Here is a 26,070-nt window from a genome sequence, read left to right as displayed (position 1 = left end):
TGCACTTGGAGTTGTCATTTGATTACGTTTATGGTAATAAATTGTCCTTCTCTAAGAACATCTGTTTTCTGCAGGGCCACATAGGCAAGTAAATGGGATGTGGAGGGAATCCATTCCCTCCCCTGCTGCATCTTCATGTCCTTGATCCTGCCTCCAGGAATGCAGCACTGCCTTTGATTTACTTGTTTGGTAGGCAGGGGAATTCTAGTGTCTTCCACTTAGCCTTTCTTACCTTAATAGCCCTCACTCCATAGATAAGGGGGAGAGATATTGAAGAAAAGACTCCCTGGTAGAAATCTCAGATCTTTCAGTGTTTTCCTCATCATTGGCTCACAGCTTTTCTCTTTTTTTCCTCCTCGTACCTGTCTTTCACTTCAGCAGGACATTGATGACTTGATTAGCACTTTGGCAGCACAGATTTTCCGTTTCACATTCAACACCCTTCATTTCTAATGTCCTTCACTTGCAGATGTACCATAATATCTATATCATTGTCACTAGGAATGATCTTATCTTCAGGTTTGCAAACTCCTGAGCCCTTTCTTGGACCACAGCTTACCCTCATCATGTTCTCCAGTTCCCGAATCACACCTTTATCTACCAGTCTGTCAACCTTTTTCTGGGTCTCCTTCCCTTCATACTCAGCCTGGACCACTTGGCAGCCATTCTGAAGTCCTGGAATCTCACTCCCTTACTCTTTTGCCTGGCTCTCCTTCCCAGATCCCCTTCATGCACTCACTGCTCTGACATCTGGCCCACTGGATGTTACTGGGTCCATTACTCAGGGGTTTGCAGACTTGCCACGAGTCACATTTTTGACCAGATAATTCTCTTTTGTGGGGGCTGTTATGTACATCGTAGGATGTTTAACAGCATCCCTAGCCTCTATCAGTAGATTCCTGTAGCAGCCCAGTCATCACAACCAAACGTGATTCTAGACATTGTCTTTTTCAACTAATGGGTTTGTTAATAAAACTGGTGGTGATTGGATATACAAGAAGCTACATTTTTTAAAAGCTACATTTTTAAGGCACTGTTTGAGGGCTATGTATTTAATTCTCACAACAATTTATAAATGTATGTAATTTTCACCCATTTTAAAGATGTGTGAACAGCAGCACAGAGAGTCAGAGCCAGGATTGGGCTCCTGTGATCACCCTGCAGAGTCCTCCGGTGAGAGCCCTCCTGCTCCAGGTCTTCCCACCTCAGGCCTTGCCAACAGCTGTCGTTTTGATTCTTTGCTTTACTGCCTGGATAAGGGACCTATTGCTCCATTACCAACCATCCCAAACTTCATTCTTCTCTAGACAATTTATTCAGTTTTTTTAGAGCAGAGAAAAAAATACTTGATATCAATTTGCCAGGATACGAACTGGCTTATTACTAGGTATGGTGCACTTGGCCTTACTGCCAGCTATTTTGTGCTTGACAGAAATTGACTGCCTATATTCTTTTAATTATGCCTCTTTTTTCTGGCCTCTCTTCTCATTCCAGCTTTGTACTTCTTGCAGGCCTGAGTTCCTACATTTCTTCAGATTAGATTGACTTCTTTTCCCAGCCTCATCCTTCCCACATGTATTTTAGCTGTGATTTCCTCTCTCTGCTTCATTAATTGCCACTCATCACATGCTTTTTGTCCACTAGATCATTGTGAAATTTCGTATACTTTTTGTCTTCATTCTCTTCAGTATTGAGGGCTTCTAATTTTTTCATTCATTCTTTACTACCACTTAATGGGGCTTCAGGAGAGAGAGGTAAATAAAGGTAAGTACTCGCTCTGCCATCTTGAGCTACTACTCCATTTATTTTAATAAGAGAACATTCTTATGAGCATTACACATATGGGTTAGGGTGGAGGAAACAAAGTGTCATCGCACAGTTAATAGAAGGAATTCCTCTCAAAATTACTTGTCGGAGAAGATGCAAGTTGAAATTTGTTTTTTGCTAACTAAGATGAAATGAAATACACCATTTCATTATTTTTGCTGCTGTTTGTGTTAAGAGAGTAGGCTGGGTAGGATTTATCTTCCATTTCTAATGTTTGTTACTTTTTAAAATCCTTTTTATATTTTAGAATATTTAAGAATTCCTACTACTAAAATTATAGATATTCAATTCTTTTATTTACAAATGGGAAGACAGCCCTAGAGAGGTTAAATGACTTATTCTAGAATTTTTAGCTATTTAATGGCTGAATTGGCCACAGAACTTAGGTTTCCTAAGTATTTCTGTTACTCTGCTCTCCTGTTCTTTTTAAGTTTTTAAATAATGTTTCTATTTTCCATCTTATGCAGCAACTTGGGTTTAAGAGTCACTGTTGAGTTTATCCTGTAGCTTTGAATATTAGGTATGGTACTCATGTAAAATGAGGTAGTTGGGCTAGCTGATAGCTCGTATTTCCTTTAGCACAAAGAGCCTCTGATCCCAAGATATATTAAATGCCCTCATGTGCATGATAGTAATAATATGTGCTTAATATGTATTAAAACTTTAAATGTAGTATGTGTTCTTTGTTCTAGATCTTCTAAAATAAATAATATAAAGGAAAAATAATTCTGCCCTGGCCTGATAGCTCAGTTGGTTAGAGTATCCTCCCCAATACAGCAGGGTTGCAGGTTTGATCCCCAGTCAGGGCACAAGTAAGAATAAACCAAAGAATGCATAAATAAGTAGAACAAAAAATTGATGTTTCTCTTTCTCTCTCTCCTCTCTCCCTCCCCCTCCCTCAGTCTCTAAAATCAAGTAAAAATTAAGAAAAAAGAAAAAATAGTTCTATACAGAAATTATTACAGTTAGCATTTGATACTTTTGAGGGATTACTTCTCTATACAATATCACTGTAAACCTGTGTGCAAATTTATGTATGTATATGAATATGTGCACTGTTATTTTTAGCTATGTACCAGATAGCCAGTGTTCCCTGAAATTTATGGGTTTCACAACCCAGAGCGTGCAAAGCCGACTTACTTCTTACTTCTCCAGCACTGCTCTTGAGCCTCACCTGTGGCTCCCCTTCTCCCTTAACTCTCTCTCTCTCCAGCCAGTTGGGGAATAAGGCCTTTCTGTATATGCAGTGAACAGCTCTGTATCCCGTCCTCCCTGTTCCTATGGCCACTGCTTCAGTGCAGGCCCTTTATCATCTCCTTCCTAGCTAATTGCAGGAGCTTCTTAACAGTTTACCCTCTTCCCATTTCTTTCCTCTCTGGTCCATCTTGCAAACTGCTTCTAAAGTCTTCTTTTTAAAACAAGAGCAAGTCCTGTCACCCCATTAAAGCAAAACCTCTTAAATCCCCACTACTTGTAGGATAATGTCTAACCCTCTTAGCCTGCGGTACAACACTTTTTTTCAACAACTTTTTGGACCCTAATCTCTATTGTCATGCTGGTTTAACTCTGTGTTCCCTACCATTTCACAGATTTCCATATCAAGGCTAGAACAGAGCTTGGTGCAAGACAGGCACTCAATATTCAGCATATATATGATGAATGATTGAATTAAAGTGGTACTGTTCCCTATACCTGGTATCCCTTTGCTTTTCCCTGTTCAACCTAGAGAGCTCCACTCAGCTTTCAGTCTTCAAAGGAAAAAAATAGTGCAGCAGAATAACAGGAAATCTGAGGTCTGTGATCAGTTCTTAAATGAAGCAGTCAACTCTAAGGCACCTCTTTACCTATGACAGCTCTATAAATGAGCTTTATAGCAACATTTTCCATAACCAGGGTTACACATTGAGCTCCATGATACATCCTGCAGGTGACAGTGTGCCTACAGTTTGCATTGGCATCAGCAGGAGGAGCTAAAGATGTTAGTTGTCCGCATGGATTGAGGAAGTTGCTACATACATTATTTTTAGAAGCCATTTTGACAAAGTAAATGAGGAATTCAGAGATGGTTCTAGACTGGTTTTTGAAGGAGGATGGCTTTGTCTGATTATTTGATATAGTTTCCAAAAAGTACAGTGAGTGTACTATTGAAAAGCAAATTCAGGTATTATTCTATGGGTCACCAGAATAGAGAACCCAGAAATAAACCCACAATATAATGTCAATTAATTTAAGACAAAGGAGCCAAGACTATATAATGGGGGAAGGACAGTCTCTTCAATAAATTGTGTGTGGAAAACTGGGCAGCCACATGCAAAAGAATGAAACTGGACCACTATCTTACAACATACTTAAAAATTAACTCAAAATGGATAAAAGACTTAATAAGACCTGACACGATAAAACTCCTAGAAAAAAATAGGTGGTAAGCTCCTTGACATCAGCCTTGGCAGTGATTTTTTAAATCTGACACCGAAAGCTAAAGCAACAAAAGCAGAAATAAACAAGTGTGGGACTACATCAAATTCAAACGCTTCTCATGGCAAAGGAAACTATCAACATAATAAAAAGACAACCTATTGAACTGCAGAAAATATTTGCAAATCATAAACCTGATAAGGGGTTAATGTCCAAAATATACGAAGAGCTTATACAGCTCAATAGCAAAGAACAAAAACAAAACAAACGACTTGATTAAAAAATGAGCAGAAGGTCTGAATAGACATTTTTCCAAAGAAGACATGCGAATAGCCAAGAAGTACTTAAAAAGATGCCCAACATCACTACTCATCAGGGATGCGCATACCAAAACCACAGTGAGAGCACCTCACACCTGTTAGAATAGCTTCTTCTCAAAAAGCAACAATAGCAAGTGTTGGTGAGGATGTGGACTGTTGGTGAGATTGCAAATGGGCACAGCCGCTATGGAAAACAGTGTGGAGTTTCCTCAAAAAATTAAAAATAGATCTACCATATGATCCAGCAATTCCACTGATGCGTATTTGTCCAAAGAAAATGAAAACACTAACTTGAAAAGATATATGCACCCCCATGTTCACTGTAGCATTATTTACAATAGCCAAGACATGGAAGCAACCCAAATGTCCATCAATGGATGAATGGATAAAGAAAATGTGGCCCATTATTTGGCCATAAAAAAGAAGGAAGTCTTATGATTTGTTGCAACATGGATGGACCTAGAGGGTATTATGCTCAGTGAAGTAAGTTAGAGAAAGACAACACATGATCTCACTTATTTGTGAAATCTAAACAAACAAGCCCCCCAAATTAAACAAACAAACAAAAATCCAAGCTCATAGATACAGAGAACAGATTGGTGGTTGCCAGAGGCAGGGGGGGTGAGGGGAGGTGGCCAAATGGAGGGAGGGGTTTAAAGGTACAAACTTCCAGTTACAAAATAAGTGAATCATGGGGTGTAATGTACAGCATGATAACTATAGTTAAAACTGTATTGTATATTTGAAAATTGCTAAGAGATTAGATCTTAAAAGTTCTCTTCCCAAGAAAAAAATTAGTAACTATATATGGTGACTTAAGTAGACTTATTGTGGTACTCATTTCTCAGTGTGTACGAATTTCAACTCATTATGTTGTACACCTGAAACTAACATAATATGTAAATTATACCTCAATAAAAGTAATTATTCATAATTTTATAAAGTTTATAATGTAATATATATTCACAACAGATTTACTAAAAATATCAAGAGATCTTTTATTTTTATTTTATTATAATTTTTTTAGCATTGAAATATTTTTTGTTTTTATTTTAAAGAGGTTTACAAAATATTCAGCAATGTTTGTGGATACTTAATGTTAGAACTCTTACTTATACTCCAACATGCATTCTTGTTGCTGTTGGGAATTTTTTTCAAACCTACTGATTTGAAAACTTTGAAAAGTAATTAAAATAGTTCAAATATATACCCCCTTTGGGAAGATGTGTAACTTGGAAAAATATCCATTAAATTACAGATAATACTTTAAAGGAAGATAATGAATAACTGAATGTTGACTCCATGCTTTTTCTAGCAATAATGCACCTTTTCGTGTCCATGTTTCTTTTTTTTTTCCTTTTCATTGAATTTATTGGGGTGACACTGGTTAACAGATTTATACAGGTTTCAGGTGCACAGTTCCACAACACATCATCTGTACACTGTATTGTGTGTTCACCACCCAACGAGAGATCTTTTTAAATTGTTGAGAACACTCAATTATTTTCTGAAACTTAAGGGGAAATACCATATACTGTCATATTAATCTTAGCCCAAACATCTCTTCACAGCTATAAAGGAGAGTATGTTATTTTAGGAACAGTCCCTAGTGATGGCTGAATTATTTTCAATAAATGTTTAACTATTGGATTTACTGCTGGATCTTCCTGTCATCTAAGGCTGTTTTATTTAGACCACAGCTTCAATTGAAAGTCCAAAGAAAAGCAGAAGAGAAAGGGGCAAGGAAAGGGAGGGGAAGGAGGAGGGGCAGAGGGAGGAGCTGTCAACCTCAGGGAGGGGTAATGTGAAAGCAGGTCTTAGGGAAAAGTGGGAAGAACCCTGTGTGATTGTGAGTGAGCAGGATGAGACTCTCAAGCTGATACTCTCTCTGCTCCTCTCATGAGCGATGCTCTTCTCAGCTGCTCTGGTGGCAGCTGCTGTGGATGACTTCGTAACTCCCACCAGAGGATTGTAGTAGCTGCTGTTGTCACTGGTGACTGACTTTGTATTACTTACAGAGGATAAGTCATAGCTGTGTCTGTGTTGAGCCTGTAGAATTTGTTTTATCCTTGGCTCTCTGCAAGAAAGAACTATTTTTTTCAAGATGCTTTAGTAAGGATTATTAATATTATACTGTGTGGAGTTGTAAAACTAGTATTATGGCTCAAAGCATAATATTCCTGGCTACCTTTAGCTCTTTTTGGCGTCTAGGCCTACTGACTTGTCTTTGGTTTGGATCAACCCTTCTGTGCTGAGGATTCCTTCCCAGTGTGTTTCAATCCACTGAAACAAATCCATCACCACAGCCCCTCCAGCCTCAGGGACTTGGCATCAGCCAAGTCCATTTTGACTTCCTTCTTGAGGCAGAGGTCATGGACTTTTGGTCCATGGATCCGACTGTGTTTTTGCCAGATTTATAAAATGAAAAACTAATTTTCAACGTATAAACATTTAAAAATTGGAAATTTTATGTTGACATACGGGTTTCTGACTTTTCATGGAAAAGCAAAAGATGTGGCAGCACTGGACTAGTTGCAGCTGGAGCTGAGTAGTGGCTATACCTTAGACTGGCTTGTACTCCCCTGCTCACCGAGGCCACCCACCTGCATTTGAGTTTGTTCTCTGGGGGGTACTGCCTGCATTAACATTAAGTCCCAAATGTGGTTTTGAGTTTTTCAAATTAGTATACTATCAAACTCTTAATAATTCTCTCCTGAAAAGAAACAAATGTAAAACTCAGTCCAGATATAGGATTATGTAGTCAGATCAAATTGTTAATATTCTGTAATTAACCCTCTCAAATAGAAATGTAGGACTTTCCTTAGTTTGAGCCAAGGTAACACATATTACACCCTACACAAATTAAAGATGAGTCGAAGGCACAGGTCTGTACTCAGATTTCTGAAAAAGTATGTGTTTGGAAAAATGTGGTAAGTTCTTAAAAAAAGTAATCAGCCTGCATTATTTGTTCAATCATCCCTCAAGTAACTTTGGTATGTCAACGACTCCAAGAAAGTGCTCACCACAAAACAAAGAGATTTTTCCTTTGAAGAAAATTATAACAAGGTCAAGCCATTAAAAATATTGAATTATGAACACGTGTTCAGCCTGCTGATTGAAGGGCCCTTGATAATTTTATCTTAACATGCTAAAGTTGTATTAAAAGAATAGTCACTCTCACTGAACCTGAATTCGAAGGCATGTTTTGGCAGACGGTCAGTACTAGGAATAAGGTCCATTGCCTTCTTGGATGCCCTCCTCACAGGCTCAGACGCCCCTCCTTCCCCATGCGGCAGGCTGTGTCTAAGGCCACTGCTGACCCTGCTCACATTCCCGATCTACTCTGGGCCTCACCGTCCATGCCGACACGCTGTCTCACACCAAGTGCAGATGCCTACTTTTCTTGGGCTCCTGTTCACAAAGAAAAGGGAGAAAAAGGAAGCTGAAGAGTAGACCTGGCTTTTTAAAGCAAAATCCCATGTAAATATCTTTTATTATTGCTACAAATGTAAATATACAGCAAAGTCAATTAGCTTTATATTATATAGGGTATGATAAAGTCTTTCCCTGTAAGTCTTTAATTATATCCACCATATTGTACTTTTATATTGAGTTATATGCACATAAATATCTCTTTTCATATTTAGGGCTCTCTGAAAAGTGTGGAATCCTTCGCGTCTATGCTGAGACATTCTCCGCTCACTCAGATGGGACCTGCCAAGGATAAAATCGTCATTGGACGAATCTTTCATATCGTGGAAAAGGATCTTTATATAGATTTTGGCGGCAAGTTTCATTGTGTGTGTAGCAGACCAGAAGTGGATGGAGAGTAAGTAGAATCATTTCCAAGTGCTTTAATAGTGTTCATACAAGCTGAGATATCCCAGAAATATTATTGGACTTTAGTTGGTGGTTTTGGAAAGACAGAAAATATGCTTATTTCTTTTCATAATGCTAGTTAGCCAAGTTGGGCCAGCTTCATGTCTTCTCAAAGCAGTGAGAATAGTTTTGGGGACGAGTTGAATGTTCATCCTTTGTTTTCCCAAACGCTAAATAACAGTCAAAGCGTAAGCCCTATTGCTCTCTGGTTCTGCAGCCTAGTGGTTGTTTCGAATGGTATGCTAAAGGGAGTGCTTCACTTCAGCCAGGACTGAGCCTGACTGCTTAGTTACCTCCGTCCCTGCTTACCTATGTGTGCTCATACTCTGATGGCTATGAACACAGCTACAGCTTTATGCCTACAGGCAGTTTTTTTCTGAGAAAAACTTTTTAACTTAGCAAATTCCTTGTTGTCCCATTTTCAATTTATCCTGGAAAGAAGGGTTATACTCTTCACAGAATAGTTATCAGATCTCTTTATTTCTACATGTAGAAATGCTTAGGTTCTTTCTAAAACCCTTCTCTGGGACTCTTACAACTACCTGTCACTTAGCTTTCAAAGTATGCTGACCTGATACTTTCTATAATACTTTTAGTTACTGTTTCAGTTACTTTGCCTTTCTACCTGTATCCAAACCAAAATTTGTGAGTGGGAAATATTTTATTAAAATCTTACCTGTCGTCTTTAGCATTGGTGGAAGGATGATAACACCAAACGTGAAGGTAATGAGATCCAGCTGGGTCTCTGGTCTTTCCTTTGTTTACACGTTTAGATTATCTGACCAGATACAACAGCTTATTGGGCTGGACACATGTTGCTGTCTACCTTCATGATGTCAGGCCTTTGACTGCATAGATTCTGGGAGGCTAAGTCTCAGAATGGCAGATTTCCGCTTTGATACATTTATTAAGCAACTCTAAATAAGATGTAGGTATTTACATAAATTGTGTATTATTCATCAGCCGAACCTTTTTTTATCCCTTTTGAGAACCATTTTTCTCTTTATTTAGACTGGTGTGTAGTTGAATCTATTCTACTTTTTGGAAACTATATCAAATAATCAGACAAAGCCCTCTTTCAAAAGTCAGCCTAGAACTATCTCTGAATTCCTCATTTACTTTGTCAGATGGCTTTTAAATGCAATGAAAACTTAAATTTAATAAAGTACTCAGTTTAGCAAAATGGTTTAATTTTTTTATTATTGCTTTCAATAAGTTCAGTGGCCTTTCAAACTTAGAGTAACTGATAAGAATCAGAAATCATTTTAGTTAACTGGATATCCTAATTAGCGAAGTAATACCCTTTTAATAAGTAAACCATAAGGACTGGGGGAGAATCATAAAAATCTGGAAGGAATTGCTTTCCAAATGTCCTTCTGTTCCCGTTTTACGTTAAAGTAACTGCCTCAGGCCATCGAGGTACTGCAGTGGGGATTGTTTATGGAAGGCGATCAGTGTTGAGCTCCAGTGATTGGACCTCTACTCACCAAGGAGGCCAGGCCCTAAATCAGAACATTTGCATTAATTGCTAAGTTAATGTCTTTACAGTCTATGTGTACACTTTTTAATGAGTCCTCATTTTAACCTACTTTTCCCTGAACCAACCTATGAGTCAGAGAGCTTCTCCTGTGACTTAAAAATATAAAGCACTTTGCCTGTCATGTGAAGCTGCCTTCCCTTTTCTTTAGACATGTTTTCTTGTGTCAGTAACACAGCTTACAACTTCCCAAAATTTGTCCTAGTGTGGATAAGATCCCTTTCCATATCCCCACCTGATAACATGATAGCTAGGCTTTTGAAAACTTACATTGGCATTTTGTGTATGTCATCTGATTTATTCCTCCTAAGAAGCATGGAAAGTAGAAGCTATTATCCCCATTTACCAAATGAAGAAAATGAGTCTCTGAGTGTAACGTGTTCCCGTGACACAACTGTTCGTTACCAAGGCAGGGACTCAGACATAGAGCTGTGTATAACCAATGCTGTGAATGTTCTCTTCACTCTAAAGTTCTCTTCTCTAAATCCTACAATATAGAGTTCTTAATGTCTCATAAAAACCTCCCAAAATAGTCTTACATATGAATCAATTTTATATTGATTCTGAAGGCAGTGGTAGTGAAGCTCTATGGGTCTGTTAAAGAACGGTATGTCACCTGTTATAATGTCCTTAGTTATGGTTCCATGGTTATGGTACACCGTGGCCCTTGGTATCGTGTCCATAGTGTGTTTGGATAGTGTTACCACCAGTAAGCTAATGATCAGCGGGTCCCGGTTTTGTTTCAGAATGGATGTGTTATCATAATTATAGTGATATCTGTGGTTACAATAACTGGTTAATGTCTGACAATGATTGGTAGCTTAGAGTCCCTGCTGTTATTTGGGAATGATATATTTTTAAAAAATTTATTCAGTAAAGGGTAGAAGGTTGACTTTTTGTAGGTGTAATACTTAATTTTTAATTATTCGATTGATTCTTTTTATAAAATGTGTCATCTACTTTCTTTGAACCTTGTTAGACTAAAGTAATTTAACCTGGGTTTTTTTGTCTTGGTTTTTTGATGACCAAGGTCATAATTATAAACATGAATTTCTGTATTGTATCACAGTTCAAAGATATAGAATTATTGCTCCTTAACCACATAACCCCCAGTTATGTAGTTTTTGTGCTTCACCTTTGGGTATCATCTTTTTTTCCCCTACTGTTGCTCTTGTGTTTGCATTTTTAGCTTAGACCTCTTAATCTCTTCTTTTAATATTCTGATGCCTAGGAAATTGGTTACCGAATTTGTTGTGCTTAAAATAAGAATAACTAGTGCTTGAGTAAGAACCTCGTGGCCTCTTCTCTAAGTAAGTGTATGTACTTTAGTACATGGACTTCAACATGCATTTTGACAGTTCCAACAGTCCTCTGCTTAATTCTCTTTGGGTTCTTTGGGGACTTGATGCCACCAAATAACTGACTTCCTGATGAGTGAAGTGTGACTGGGTTGGGGACTTGCCTGTGTTGACCACCTGTTTACTGAGCTGTTGATAGGGTTTGTCACATATCAGAACAGTGTGTGCTGAACCAGTCAGGTGCTGAGTGTTATGGACATGAGCAGTTATTGTGGTTGAGACCTTAACACCTCCAGCAGGAACAGTAGTGAGAGTAAGATGGGGTTATTGGATCTCAAGTACTATTTGAGGTGGTACCAATCCTTACAGTGAAATCATAAGTAAATAAATAAATTTCTTAAGAACATTGTTAAGCCCAAAATAATGCTTTATGGCATTGATTAGTTTGGTTGGCTTAGAATATACCTATAATACATTTTATGAGTCTCAAGAATTAAGCTGCTGATTTTATTTTTATTTTTAAATAAACTGGGTCATGGTACAGTTTTTCACGGAGTCAGGAAGTATTTAATGAACTATTTTGTGCCACCTGTGGGTTTAATGCTAGCGATGTACAGATTAAAGACAACCCCTGCTCTCAGGGAGGTGATGAGTCAGTCCTGGGGATAGAGAAATGAACATACATAACACTGTACAGGTTCTATTTCCTGGATTCTCTAGGAATTTGGAAAAGAGGGGATCGATGAACCTGTCAGCTTGTGCAAGAGAGTTTCACAGAGGAAGTAACATGGAATTGAGTTGTAAAGGATGGGTGGTGGTAGGATATAGAAGTGCTGGAAATGAGAGGGAGCCACACTTGCAGAATACTTAGTGAGAGCCTGCCTCTGCTGGGAACTCAGGTGGCTTTGTTGGCTTAAGTTTAGGAGGAGCTATGGGAGAATGGGGAGATGGCAGGACCTGGGTCTTCAGGGGACTTACATGCCATTCTAAAAAAATGGAGCTTTACTCTGAAAGTGGGAAAGAGCCATTCAAATATTGTAACATGTGACATGGACCAGGTTTGTGTTCCAGGGAGCACATTCTGGCAGTGGAGCATATATTGAAAGAATGAAACTGGAGTTAGGGAGGCCAGTAAAGAAGCTACTGGAAAGAAATGATGAGAATGTGAATTATGCCTGAGCGTCAGAAAAGGAGACTTTCATTAGCTGTTTAGGAGACAGAAGGACTGGGTCTTGGTGACTGAGTAATTGTGGGTCATGAGGTGGAAGGAATGATGTTTGGTTTTAGACATGAATGACTAGGTGGATAGTAAGTTGGGTTGTATTGGGCATGTGGGGGAGGGGAATATATTATATTGATATTTTTGCCAGCTTCAAAAATTAAAATTAAAATGCCCAGGTTTAGATTGGTTTGATTCTCTCATTCCCACTCATGGTCATAAGGTACAGTTAGAAACATTCCTCTTTTTACTGAAATATAAAATCCTCATGGTTAAACCATGCTTATCTTTTTGGCTGAAGAGCCAGATTCTCTAAATTTGTTCATTAAGTTGAATTTTAATTTTGAATTTTTGTGAATGGTATACATTTCTGTAAAATCCTGAAGTCCAGGTTTATAAGTTAAGTCCATTTATTTATTAATGTGTTCATGAAGATTGCATCTTTTAAAGCATTATTTCTACACTGGCATCTCTTGTCACAACACATGTGATTGACAGCTCTGAAAATCGAAGAGTTTCAAAACAAGCATGATTGGCAGTTCTAAGGTAACTAGCATACACAGGGAATATTATTTGTACTTTTGTTTGACACTAAGGTGGAATAAACAAGCTGATTTCCCAGTCTTTGTTTCTATTTCAAGTTGTGTGATATGCACGGTCAAGTGAGAGTGGATGGATATTGAACGTTTCAAAAAGTAAAGTTTCAAAGTGTATTGGTGGGGAAACAAGAAAGAATTTGAATGAAGCAGTTCTTTTTATTCCAGCAGATGTGGTGTACAATTAAAAAGTGTGCTTGGTTTTCAATAAATTAGTGATTGAAAATCATTCTATTAGATTTTTCATTACAGATCTCTGATTGAGAGTATGTATAAATTGTAAAATATGATCTCAGAAATATTCCGAGATCACGAAACACTTGTAATCCAGTCTTTGAATAGTATTAGACTAAAAAGGCAAATAAACAAACAAAAATAACCCCAAGCTCATAGATGCAGGAAACAGATTGGCGGTTGCCAGAGGGAGGGGGAGGGGGGCGCAATGAGTGAAGGGGGTCAAAGGTACAAATTTCCAGTTATAAAATAAGTAAGTCATAGTGACTATAGTTAATAATACTGTATTGCATATTTGACAGTTGCTAAGAGAGTAGATCTTAAAAGTTGTCATCACGAGAAAATTTCTTATGTAACTGTATAGTGACAGATGGTAGCTAGACTTATTGTGGTGATCATTTTGCAATATGTCAAATATCGAATCATTACGTTGTACAATTGAGACTAATATAATGTTATATGTCAATTATACCTCTATAAATAAGTTTAAAAAAATTAATAGCATTAGAGGTTCCCCCTCCCCTAGGATATGTGGCATAGCAGTGTTTTATTGGATTGATTTGTTCTATTGGATTCTATTTTATTGATGTGCAGAGTTGATCTGCTTTCATGTAGCATGTTCACATGTGTACAGCTGTATTATCCCAGAGATTGTGTAAATTTATATGTCTAGTAAGATTGCCTTATATGCCTTCCCAGGACTGTAAAGGTTAAAAGTGAATCTGGAAACTACTATGGTGGCTGCCTTTTAAGGAATGCAAGCAATTAAGTGTTCCCACAAAAGCTTTGAAGTTAATATCTTAATAGGACAAAGAGGAGAAAAAGTCAGGGCTGCACTCCTGCAATTGGTTCAGGCTGTAGTTCTATTGACTTAAGAGTAGATTTTTAAAAATTCAAAGCTACCTTAATAGAAAGTGTGAGTTCTATTTTAGTTTGTAGAATTCTGTATTAGTTTAGATTGCCACTTGATAACATCTAGAGACTTTCAGGGACCCAGAATTTCAGGAAGTATTTTGAAATTTGTGATTAATAATAATAATAAAAATGTTGAGCACTGTCTATGCTATGCACTTTGCTAAGAGATTTGCAAGTATTATTTTCTTTAATCTTTACTACTTTAAGGTACATACTGTTAGAATCCTTATTTAAAAACACTAAGGAAAGAATGGCTTACAGATCTTTAAGAAACTTACCCAAGGACAGCAGCTAGTTAGTTAGCAGACCTGAGACAGTGTAGCTTTAAATCTCTATTGTTAACCAGTACTTTATGGGAATCAAGTACATTTCCAGGGTGTGTGTATGTGTGATTTGTTAATTTTCTCAGCAAATATTCATTGAATGTCTTAGTTACAGTATGCTGAATGCAGTCTAGAAGGATTGCATGCCATCTTTAGGAGGAAAGATACATGGGGCACAGTAATACAGAGGAATACGTGAATAAATGCCTAAATGAATGATATGGTCAGGCATACAAGTGTTCAAACGATAAATAAGCTAGAGATATGACAGTTGAAATGGTTTTATAAACCAGCCGAGAAAGGGCCTCCTCAAAGAGATGGAGCTTCAGCTAGATCGTGAAGGCTGGGGAAGGCTGTTGGGAGATGGAGAATGACAGGACAGTGTGAGCAAGGGCACAGAATTGAGGGAGAGCTGGGCAGGATTGTATTAGTTATCTACATCTGTGCAACATATTCTCCAAACCTTAGGAGCTTACAACAATAAACATTATCTCCCACAAAGGCTGTGGCTCAGGAATCCAGGACTGTCTTGTCCGGACAGTTCTGCCTCAGGGTTTCTCCTGAGCTTTGGTCAAGATGTTGGCCAGGGCTGCTGTCATCTGAGGGCTTGATCCAGTTGGAGAATTTGTTTCCAAGGTGGCTCCCAACATGCTGGCCGTGGGCAGGAGGCCTCAGTTCCTCATCACATGGGTTTTTCCAGTGGGCTACTTGAGTGTCCTCATGACATAGCAGTTAGCTTCCCACAGACTGAATCATCTAGGAGAGAGAGAGTTTAGGGCAGTTATGATTTCTTTTACGACCTAGTCACACATTGCCACCTCTCCCATATTGTAGTGATTAGGAGCAAGTCAGTAAGCCCAGCCCATACTGGGGAGGGGTGGGGGGATTAGTCTGCACCGTTTAGTGGGAGGTGTGTATAAAATGTGTGTACATATTTTAAAACCACACAGTGGTCAAGAGCCCGTGGCTTGGCTGAAGTTTTAGGGGGTAGTGAAATATTTGCTTTGCTAGAGAGGCAAGGATCCTTATGGGAAATTCTGAATTTTAGCCTAAAAAGTCCTGATAGTGGAGTGACAGAGGAGTGGCATCGGGGACTGGTCTTTCTGGGTGATGACCTAGCAGTGCTGTGTGAGAGGCATGGGTGCAGCAAGGCCAGCTCTGAGACTGCCATACTAACCCAGGGGGGCTAGTTAGGGGCTGGACTAGAGTGAGAGAGATGGGAAAGGAAGCTAGCAGAGACTGCTCAGAGAAATGACAGGTTTTCAGCTCAGGTGACTAAAAATAGAGGTCCGGGCAGTAGGGAAGTTGTGTAGAGTTACTGTTCATCGGGCTGTAGAATAACAGCGTGGAATTGGCAACTTCATATTGGGCTCTGTTTCTGTATCTTCTGACTTTATCAGCAACAAAACAAAGCAAAAACCAAAGGCAACAGCATTAGTGCAGATGTGGGTTTGCGCCACATGAAACGAGAGTGACTGGTTTGAAGAAATCTTGCAGTGTTCATTCAGGTCTAGGCATCCTGTTAGAGCCTAGTAGCTTTATTTCTCAAGGTGAAATGCAGGTGTAGCGTGACCTTGCCACGTGTACTCACTGTATGTTCTCATTATCCAGCCTCAACCAGAGCTCTCAAGACTCTTTCATTCGTTCCTGGACTTCTCATTACTGTACCTTTTCCACTCCAGGGCTCTTGCTTCCCTCTTCCACCTCCTTAGCAAGTAGCCTTATCTCCTTCTTTATTGAAATCAAGTTCCTCTGATAGTTTTAATCTACATGAAACTGCTGGGGGTTTTTAAACTAAAAAATAGTTGAATATCTGAATTTCATGTGCTTCAACCTAGGACTCCCTGGATTTCCTATTTTCTACCTTAAATTTTCTCTGATCATCTTTTCTAAAGAATTTGATAAAATTGGAAAACATTTTACCTGTTTCTCCTTCAGACTATTGTTCTATTCCTCTGTCCCCCAGATTGCCCTTGTTTCTGTATTTCTATTTATTCCTCAGTTCAGCCCAACTGGCCCTGCACTTGCCAGTGTGCTTTGGAAAGCACCTCTTATATTCATCAGGAACCTCTGGTCACCTTCCTTCCCGGCAGCTTCGCTCAAGCCCTCTGTAGTAGTCAATACCATTCCTTGCCTGTTCCCTTTTCTGAAGTTGTCATAGCGCTTCATTTTCTCAGTTCTCCTCCGACTTCCCTGTTCTTTTTTACATTCTTTTTAAAGTGTTCTACAAAATTTTGGAGGATAAGAATAGTAGGGAGGAGATACAGTAGTTTTTGCATGTGTGGGGAAGTTGAGCAGGGCAAATAGCACGAAGAGCACAGGAGTGGACTGCAAGAGGCTCGGTTCTAACCTCACTTCAGTATGAAACTTCCTTTACCCAGGAGTCTAAACCCTAGGCTAATTGAATCAAGAGAAATGTTCAAAAATCAGTGTTTTGGAGTGGCTCTATTTTAAAAACCACATCATTATCATAATTGAAAAACACTTTGTATGCCTATAAATGACACTTATAAATGTCTTCATTCATATGTATCCCTTTTCTTTTATTTGGTAAGTTAGGAATCATACAGGCTCAATATAGCCCTATACTTGACAATGTGATACTTTGTTTTCAGCTTGTTTTAATTTTTTTAAAAAAATATGTCTTTATTGATTTCAGAGAGAGGAAGGGAGAGGGGGAGAGAGAGCTAGAAACATCAATGATGAGAGAGTCATTGATCGGCTGCAGCCTGCAACCCGGGCATGTGCCCTGACCGGGAATCGAACCCTGATCGCCTGGATCCTAGTTCTATGCTTAACCGCTGAGCCACGCCTGGCCGGGCGAAAGCTATACTTCTTTTAGTGTGGAATATATGATTTGAAATTATTTAGCTTCCAAAATGTATTGCTATGAATGTACATATTTTGAGACTTAGCATTTTTACTAGGGTTAACCTTACCTCAAAAGTTCTCTTTTACTCACCACCATTTTTGAGGGGTTGTGTGTGGGGGGGGTTATATTAATTCATTTTGTATTTATTAGAAAGATATATACCAAACTATTTTTGAAAGTTAACAGCTAAACTTAAACTCTTTAAATCTCAAAATCTATTTCAGAAATGAAATATCTTTTTCTAATTGCAATTATAAATATTTTAGCCTGCCTATTTCCTGAATGTAATTTATTTAGAAACTTTAATTCTGAATTTAGCTTGTTTTTCCAGTATGATGCCTTCAGCAAGAATTTTTTAAGTTCTTTATTTCATTTATTTCACTGAAGGAGGCATCTGAAGTTTGAAGGAACACATTCCAAAAGTAAAGCTCAGCATATACTAGTTTGTGATATAAGTTCCGTGTGTTTGTAATGGTAATGATGTTCATGACTGATAATAGCAGTAATCACTTCCTAAAGTTTAGGACTGTTATGAAATTCTCCCCCAAAGGAATCTTAAGTCACTTTAAGAAAATAAACATATGCTATATCTTTTGGAAAAAATAATTTTAAATGTGTGGTGTAGTGCCTTGCAAATTACAAGTTCACCATAAATATTCATAGCTTACTTTTTTGATAGACAGGAATCACAAAAGCATTTAGCTAACAACAGGAGGGTGCTGCAATTATTGTTTGAGATACACTGTCTTAGCTTCCCTTGGAGTTATAGAGGAGTAAGGTCGCCTTCATTGAAGAGGCTGGAGTATTCCTGTTTTAGTGAAGAATTGAGAACCATCTCAATTTTAAGAAGAAATATAAAATTAATGTTGAAATCAATGAAAATTTGTTATTTTCCAGACTTGAAAATTAGGAGGTATATGTTCTTATCTTCAGAGCTGTCTGATATTATCGTAATCGTTATGTGTGTTACGTGCTGTTGAGTCAGCTCAGGCTTCTGGTGACCCTTTGAGTGAGTGACATCCACAGTGTCCTTTCCTCAGCCCTGCTCAGCCCCTGTGGACTCACGCCTATGGCTTCTTTTGTGGAATCAATCCATCTCATATTTAGTCATCTTTTCTGGCTGCCTTCTCTTTTTCCCCAGCATCAGTATTTTCCAAAGAACCCTGCCTTCTCATTATGTGCCCCAAGTAGGACAGCTTCAGTTTTGTCATTTTTGCCTCCAGCGATGTTTCAGGCTTGATTTTCTCTGGGATCCCTTGTTCACCTTCTGGCGGTCCTGTGTGTCCTTAGAGCCCTCCTCCAACACTGTATTTCGGATGAATGAATTTTTTTCTTGACAGCCATTGTCACTGTTCAGCTTTGTCTTCTGTACATAGGAATTGGGAAGAGGAATTAGATGATCTTCGTCTTGGTCATCTTTCCCAACTCTCCCATTGCTGTGCTTCTGAGTCTCAGCCTTCTCTTGATTTCCTGGCTGCAGCCTCCATCTGAATTGATGAGTGAACCAAGATAAGCAGCCTTTAACAATTTCCCCGCCTCCACTGTTTATGTTAAAGTCGTGTATTCTGTAGTCAGATTTTGTTTTGTTTTGTTTTGTTTTTTTAAGCCTCACCCCAGGATATGTTTTTCATTGATTCTGGAGAGGGTAAGAGGGAGGGTTTGGGTGAGGCTGAGGGAGAGGAGATGGAGGGAGGGGGGAGAGAGAGAGAGAAACATCGATGTGAGAGAAAAACATCGATTGGTTGCCTCCCTCACCCGCCCTGACTGGGGACCGAACCCGCAACCTGGGTATGTGCCCTGATGGGGAGTCGAACCACTGCTCTTCGGTGCACAGGACGATGCTGTAACCAGCTGAGCCACACCAGCCAGGGCAGATTTTTATCTTTGTCATGTTCAAGTGCAGTCCTGCTTTGGCACTGCTCTTTCACTTTCATCAGAAGTCATTTCAAATTACTGCTACTTTCTATAGGTAAGAAGTGGTCATATGTATCTCTTAAGTCATTGATAGTTCTTCCACCAATTTCCACTCCTTCCTCTGAGTTTAGTCCAGTTTTTTGTATATGTTCTGCCTACAGATTAAACAAATAGGGGGACAGTTGCACCCTTGTCTGACACTTTGCCTATAGGAAACCATTCTTTCTCCATATTCTGTCCCTACAGTGGCTTTCTATCCACAATACAGGCTACACAACAGAAAATCAAGTACCAAGGCATGCCCAGTTCTTTCAAAGCAATGCATAGCTTCCACGGTGGACACAGTCAAAGGCTTACTGTAGTCTGTGAAATGCAGGATAAACTGAAATTCTCTGGAGCACTCCAGTATCCAACAAATGTCTGCAGTCTGATTTCAGTGCCTCTTCCTTGACTGAATCCAGCTTGAACATCCGTCATTTGTTAGCTCTTACTATGTTGAATCGCTTTTCTAAGCATCATTGGCCCTAAAGTAAGAATTTCTGAATTTGAATCCTGGTTCTGCTGCATGTTAATTGTATGATCTTGGGCAAGTTGCTTAATTTCATGGGAGCCTCATTAATTTTGTCTTTAAAATGGATGAATGAAAACAAAATAAAATGGATGAATGAAATAATAGTACTTACTCCAAATGATTGGTGTGAGAATTAAATGAGGTCATCATCGTCATCATCATTATCATGAACAGCTGACATTGTTGACCCTTTTCTACGTGTAAACAGATACTGTGCACCCGTACCTCACTGTCATTATACCTACTTCACAGGTGAGGAGCGTGAACCTCAGAGAATCCGCAGCTTTCCAGATCACTTAGACTTGTTTCAGTTGCACATAGCAGAAAGCTTGATGACTGTGGCTTAAACATATAGAGACTTATTTTTCTTGCATGAGAATTCTGGACATTGGTGACTTCTGGGGTCTCTTCAGCAACTTGACAGCGTCCACGCTAGCTTCCTGCTTCTTGTGCCCTGGGTGCAGCAGAGTCGCCGAGTCTCTGTGGTAGCATGTCTGCATTCCAGACAGGAAGAGAACAGAAGGGACAGTCAGCTTCTCTGTCCTTTTATCTGGAAAACAAAAGATTTTTTAGAAAGCTCTTCCAGACTTCAGCCTACCTTTCCTTGATTAACCCTGTGTAAGATGCCCCTCCCAAGGCTGCAGGAAAGGCACTGCAAAAGTTAGGAATAAACATTATCCAGCAGTTATACAGCGTACTTTTCCTTTGTGAAATTTTGCATTTTTCAGGATAAAAATTATTTACCTTTTTAGGGTTGCTAAATTTTGAAGGTAAAGGTTATGCGTCCCTCCCTGTATTCAAATAAAAATATAAAACAAAACAAAAATTAGTAACTGAATGCTTTTCATATTAGTAATGACTACTAAGATATGTTTGTTTCAGATAATTTCTGATAACATTTTTCAACTTCCTATAGTAAAGAAAACATAATGCATAATTAAAGTAATGAGTTTTTGCCTCTTTCCGTTCTAATTATTGTGTTTTAACTCATGGGTAAAATGAGTTTGTTCTTTGCTCATTTCCTAAGGGTGGCTATCCACTGATTTCATTTTCTAGAAGATAAAATTATGTCACAGTTCTTGGAAACTTCTTATTTATTTATTTATTTACTTATTGTTTTTCAGAGATGGGGGTGGGGTGAAGAATGGGTAAAATTAGGTCATAATCCAAATTCTCTGTTCAGTTCTCAAATACATAACCATAGCTTATCCTTTTATTCTGTCTTTTCCATTTTTGATGTAAATTACATTGACTTTTGTAGAGAAAGGATAAGATCCAGTAAGCTTTTGAGCCAGCAACATTTACTCTTGTAGGCAAGGAGATTGAGGCTGGAAAAGTTATGAAAGTTATGTGAGTCAGTAACCCACTGCACATGGAGCTGGGGTTGGAGCCAGCCTGCTCCACAGTGCACCGTGAGGATGCAGTCCTCAACCGTCTGGCCATTGAGGACAGCTTTCTGTTTCTCTTAAAATATAAATGACATGTTAACCAAATAAAACACACCTTTACTATCACTTTTTACATTTCAACAACTTTTTGCTGCAATAATCTTTTGTAAAATAATTAAGAAATATTATTAAGTATAAGCCATAGTTTATCTTAGGCCACACTCTGATTTCTGTGTCACCAAATCACTTTACCAGAGATGTTATGAAGTAATTTTATCTAAGTTAAGCTAAATTCAGCCATTGACTAATAAAGGGATGGACTATTCCTGTGTTGATCTCTCTAGTCTGAATTTCTAAGTATGTCTTTTTAACTAATGACATCGCAGTGTGGTCTTTCTACATTTCTGTCTGTATAGCTCCATTTTCATGTTCATTTTTTTGAATTGGATAATTAGCCAAGCAAAATATTTCTAATTGCATTTTTATAATAAAAAGGAAAGTAGAGCCCTGGCAGGTGTGGCATCGCGGTAGAGCATCGGCCCTCACACTGAAGGTTGTGGGCTCAGTTCCCAGTCAAGGGCACACACTTGGGCTACGGGGTTGCTCTCCCCCCACTTGTGGTGTGTTGGGCAGCAACCAGAGGATGTATCGCTCTCACATTGATGTTTCTCTCTCTCTCCACACCACCCCCCTTCCTCTCTTTGAAAAGCAATGGAAAAAATTATCCTTGGGTGAGGATTAACAAAGAAAGGGAAGGAGAAAAAGTATTTATACATCTGTCATTATAAATATTAAATACTGTGCTCTGTTATGTTAAAATTGTGTGCTGATGGTGTGAACTAGACTAATTGTGGTCATTTCACAGTATATACATATCTCAGACCATTATGTTGTACACCTGAAATTAATGTTCTATGTGAATTATATCTCAATTTAAAAACTATACTGCTAAAACTAAAAAGACAAAAAAACAAAAACCCTTCAAACATCTACCAATCATTTTGATGAATGTCCTTCCAGTTTTTTCATCTAGACTCAGATTTTTGTTTGCACATGGTTTTAGTTGATCCCTCTCCTGCCTAGGAAGCACACCGATAAAAGCAAGCAAAGTCCGTTGTCCAGAATGTACTTTTCTGCATAGTTTATAAAGTCATTGTTCCCAAGTTGCTCACCAAAACATTGGACAATAACTCTTTAATATCTTTATATGGTTGTAGATGCTAGCTTTTCTTTTCCTTTCCAAATCAGCATACTGCATTTACTTTGCCCTGTTGAACACCCTACCCATCAGTTTTTTATCTTAAAGATCATGTTTTTCCTAATGATCAAACGTATGTAGATATCACCTGACTAGATAAATTCTAATTTAGTTTTTAAGAAAATTTAATTTGTCCTTTTTTGTTTATGTTTGATTTCCCAGTATTGTAGAAATGTTTAACATGTATCTGTAGCCCATGCATAATACTTTCATATGGTTTAACTAATGAAGGGGATATTTACTACATGGTAACCCATTTTAATTTTTTAATTTATCTTTGTTGTTGAAAGTATCATGGTACCCATTTTAAAATAGCAATGTAAAGCTATCTTTCTGTGTCCTGAACTCTGCATCAGAATTTCATGTAGAAATAGTATGTGGTTTTAAAAAAACATATTTATCAATACTTGGGTTTTTTCTTCAGTTACCTATTAGCAGAAAATAAGGAGTTTGCATTCATGATCTGATTAGTTGTGATTTTAAAAGCAAGAACTTCCTGACGGGTAGGAATGTAAAATGGTGCGGCCACTTTAGAAAATACTTTGGCAGTTCCTTAGCTACTTAAACAGAGTTACCATGTGACCCAGCAATTCCACTTGGTATATACCCAAAAGAAATGAAAACATGCCCACTCAAACACTTGTACACAGCCCTGGCCAGTGTGGCTCGTTGGTTGAGCATTGTTTCATGTACCAGAAGGCTGTGGGTTCATTTTCTGGGCAGGGCACAAACCTAGGCTGCAGGTTTGATCCCTGGTTGGGGCACGTATGGGAGGCAACTGATCACTGTTTCTCTCTCACACTGATGTGTTTTTTTCCTCTTTCTCTCCCTCTCAAATCAATAAGAAAGTAAATAAATAAAAATTAAAAAGACAAACATACTTGTACACAGATGTTCATAGCTGTATTGTTCATAATAGGCAAAAGGTGGAAGCAGCTCAGATATCCATCAGCTGATGAACTGATAAACAGAACGCGTGTTTGGTGTACGTATTCCACACAATGCAATATTATTTAGCCCTTACTAAAAGACAGTGAGGTACTAGTACATGACACAGCATGACTGAACCTTGAAAAAGTCATGCCAGGTGAGAGAAGCCAGGCAACAAAGGGCTACGTACTGTATGATTTCATGTATGCGAAGTGTCCCGAATCAGCAAATACTTAGAAGTAAAAAGCAGACTAATGGTTGCCTAGGGATGGGGGGACAAGGGGTAGGGCCTTGAGGGGGTGACGGTTAAGGGGTACCGAGTTTCTTTTTGGAGTGATAAAAGTCTTAAAAAATTGATTGTGGTAATAGGTGAAACTTTAAATGGGTGAATTGTATGGCAGGTGAGTTATATATTAATTTTTTAAAACAAAAGAACTTTTCTGTGTAAGATTGGCAACATAAGGGAGTCAAGAGACCAATTTCCTTCTGTTTTGTTTTGTCAACTTGAGCAAGTCACACATCCTCTTTGATCCTTAGTCCCATTGTCTTGTTGATTTTTTTTAGAGCCTTCCAGTCCTAAAATCTATTTTAATTTTGGGGAAATGATCTGATTACAGCTGTCAACAAATATGCATTTAGACACACTGATTGCTCTTATTCAATGGTTTCCCAAATTGCAGGCCTGCTGATTTAGCAAGACTAAGACTGCTGCCCTCTTCTCCCCTTAGCGTGGCTTCTAAAGGAAAGGTCATTGTTTGTTTGTATTAAAGGCAGCATTTTCCCAAAGTTACTGTACAGTGCAGTTCACCTCATTTTTTAGCCCAGACAATGCATGTGGTGCCAGAGAGTCTCCTGCCAAATAGCTTCAGTTACTCCATTATAAAGCATGCTAAGAGCAGCCTTGTCGCTGTGATGCTAGTCAGAGGACCTCAGCAAATAGCCACAGACTTTATTTATAGCAGTGTATGTTTTGGATTTACAACATTTTATCTATTATAGACATAGTGTGTTATTTGCTTGGTTACTTTATAATTGTGATAGTTTCATGCCACCCACTGTAGGTGGTTCTGCAGTGCTCTTTCTAACCACAAATTAAGGAGTTATTTTTCTGTGGTTCAGTCATACACAAGGATTATATTGCAAGAGTTGCCAGAGCCCAGGTTCTATAAACATTTTTTTTTTTTGTAAGACGTCTTTGTGTAGCAGACCAACTAGATTGTCGGCACTGAAAACATTAGAGGACAGAATTTAGATGAACAGAATCATAACTTATTGGTCATAAAATTTTTGAACATCGAGCTATAAAATGTCAGATGAGGAATTTACCAAGTGCTCTCTGTGTTGGAATATGGCAGCAGTCTTTTCAATAGGACAGAGTTGTAGGAATTTTTCCTACCCCTAGAGAAGGGAATATTTAGATTTTAGAGTCATGGGCCCACTTGAGAATACAGTGAAAGCACCTTGTCTATCTAGACAGATTTGTACATTTATGTTCTTGCACACATTTGCATGCAATATTAGGGGATTCACAGACTCCCCTAACACACCCATGGACCTACTTAAAGACCTATGATCTGGAGGTCTGGTAGCAAGATGGGTTTTACCTTCTGGAGTCTTCTGGTGGCAATTTGGAGGGGAAGCCATGTGGTCCTGATGGCAGTGTGTAAGGTATGCAGACCTTGGTGGAAGATAGAGGCTGTCCCCAAGATAAGCACCATAGGGAAGCATCACATGTGCCTGGCTCTTTTGTTTATTGCTGTGGCCAAGCATGTACAACAGCAGGTGCTCTGTCAGTATTTGCTGAATAATGAAGAGGTCTAAGGAGAGTGTGTTCTGTGGAAGAGCAGACTCTTATTTCCAGATTTTACTGCATCTTGTTTCTGTCCTTTCCAAATAGCTGATATTTGAGAAGCAAAATAAGAAAAAATAAGAGTGATATCCCAGATGTTCACTTTATATCTGAGTACAAATTTAGATTTCCTATTTACTTCTCACCTTGCATAATCATGATTTGTTTCCCTCTTGTTGCAGATGACCAACTTTTCCTATCACTGTGCCTTTTCCATTTCAGATACTACTTTGGAAATTAGAGAAAGGGCAGGACTCATAAAAAGTTTTTGTACTGTTTCTAGTTCTTTTGAAAACGTACAGGATTTTTTGAAATACATTTTTGGCTAAAATTTTGGTTTTATAAGTAATGGAAATTTTTGCTCTGTGAGGTGTCATTCCAGATTTTTCAGTTTTTTCTCTATATATTTAGACAATAGTGACCCAAAGTGAAGCTCAGTACTTCCTCATTTCTTTGAAAATCAAATAGATAGCTCAGATTTCCAAATTGTTTAGTGAATGACTTCAAAGGACAGTCTAAGTCATTTCCATATAAGTGACTTTTTCTTAAATAGATTTAGTACATCATCTTCAGTCCCCTTTTGAGAAGTAAATGAAAATAAGTTATATTGTTAAATTACTTCTTTTTTAGTTTTGTACCACAACTAAGAAAGGGAATTCTTAAATTGATTGGAAGCTAATATATAATGACTAATTGTTATAATCCAGGCAGTACTTTGCATGCAT

General features: G+C 38.4%; 1 protein-coding gene across 1 annotated transcript in view; it reads left to right on the top strand.

The window, feature by feature from the left end:
• MRPS28 (mitochondrial ribosomal protein S28) overlaps positions 1–26,070 on the top strand; it is a 74,133-nt gene that overhangs the window by 7,542 nt on the left and 40,521 nt on the right. Inside the window, exon 2 of the mRNA XM_016216095.2 lies at positions 8,210–8,391. Coding sequence (XP_016071581.2) covers positions 8,210–8,391 — 182 coding nt within the window. The remainder of the gene's footprint in view (positions 1–8,209; positions 8,392–26,070) is intronic.

This window comes from Miniopterus natalensis, chromosome 16 (assembly GCF_054644295.1).
Source record: "Miniopterus natalensis isolate mMinNat1 chromosome 16, mMinNat1.hap1, whole genome shotgun sequence".
Lineage (NCBI taxonomy): Eukaryota > Metazoa > Chordata > Mammalia > Chiroptera > Miniopteridae > Miniopterus > Miniopterus natalensis.
This window is presented reverse-complemented; position numbering and strand designations above follow the sequence as displayed.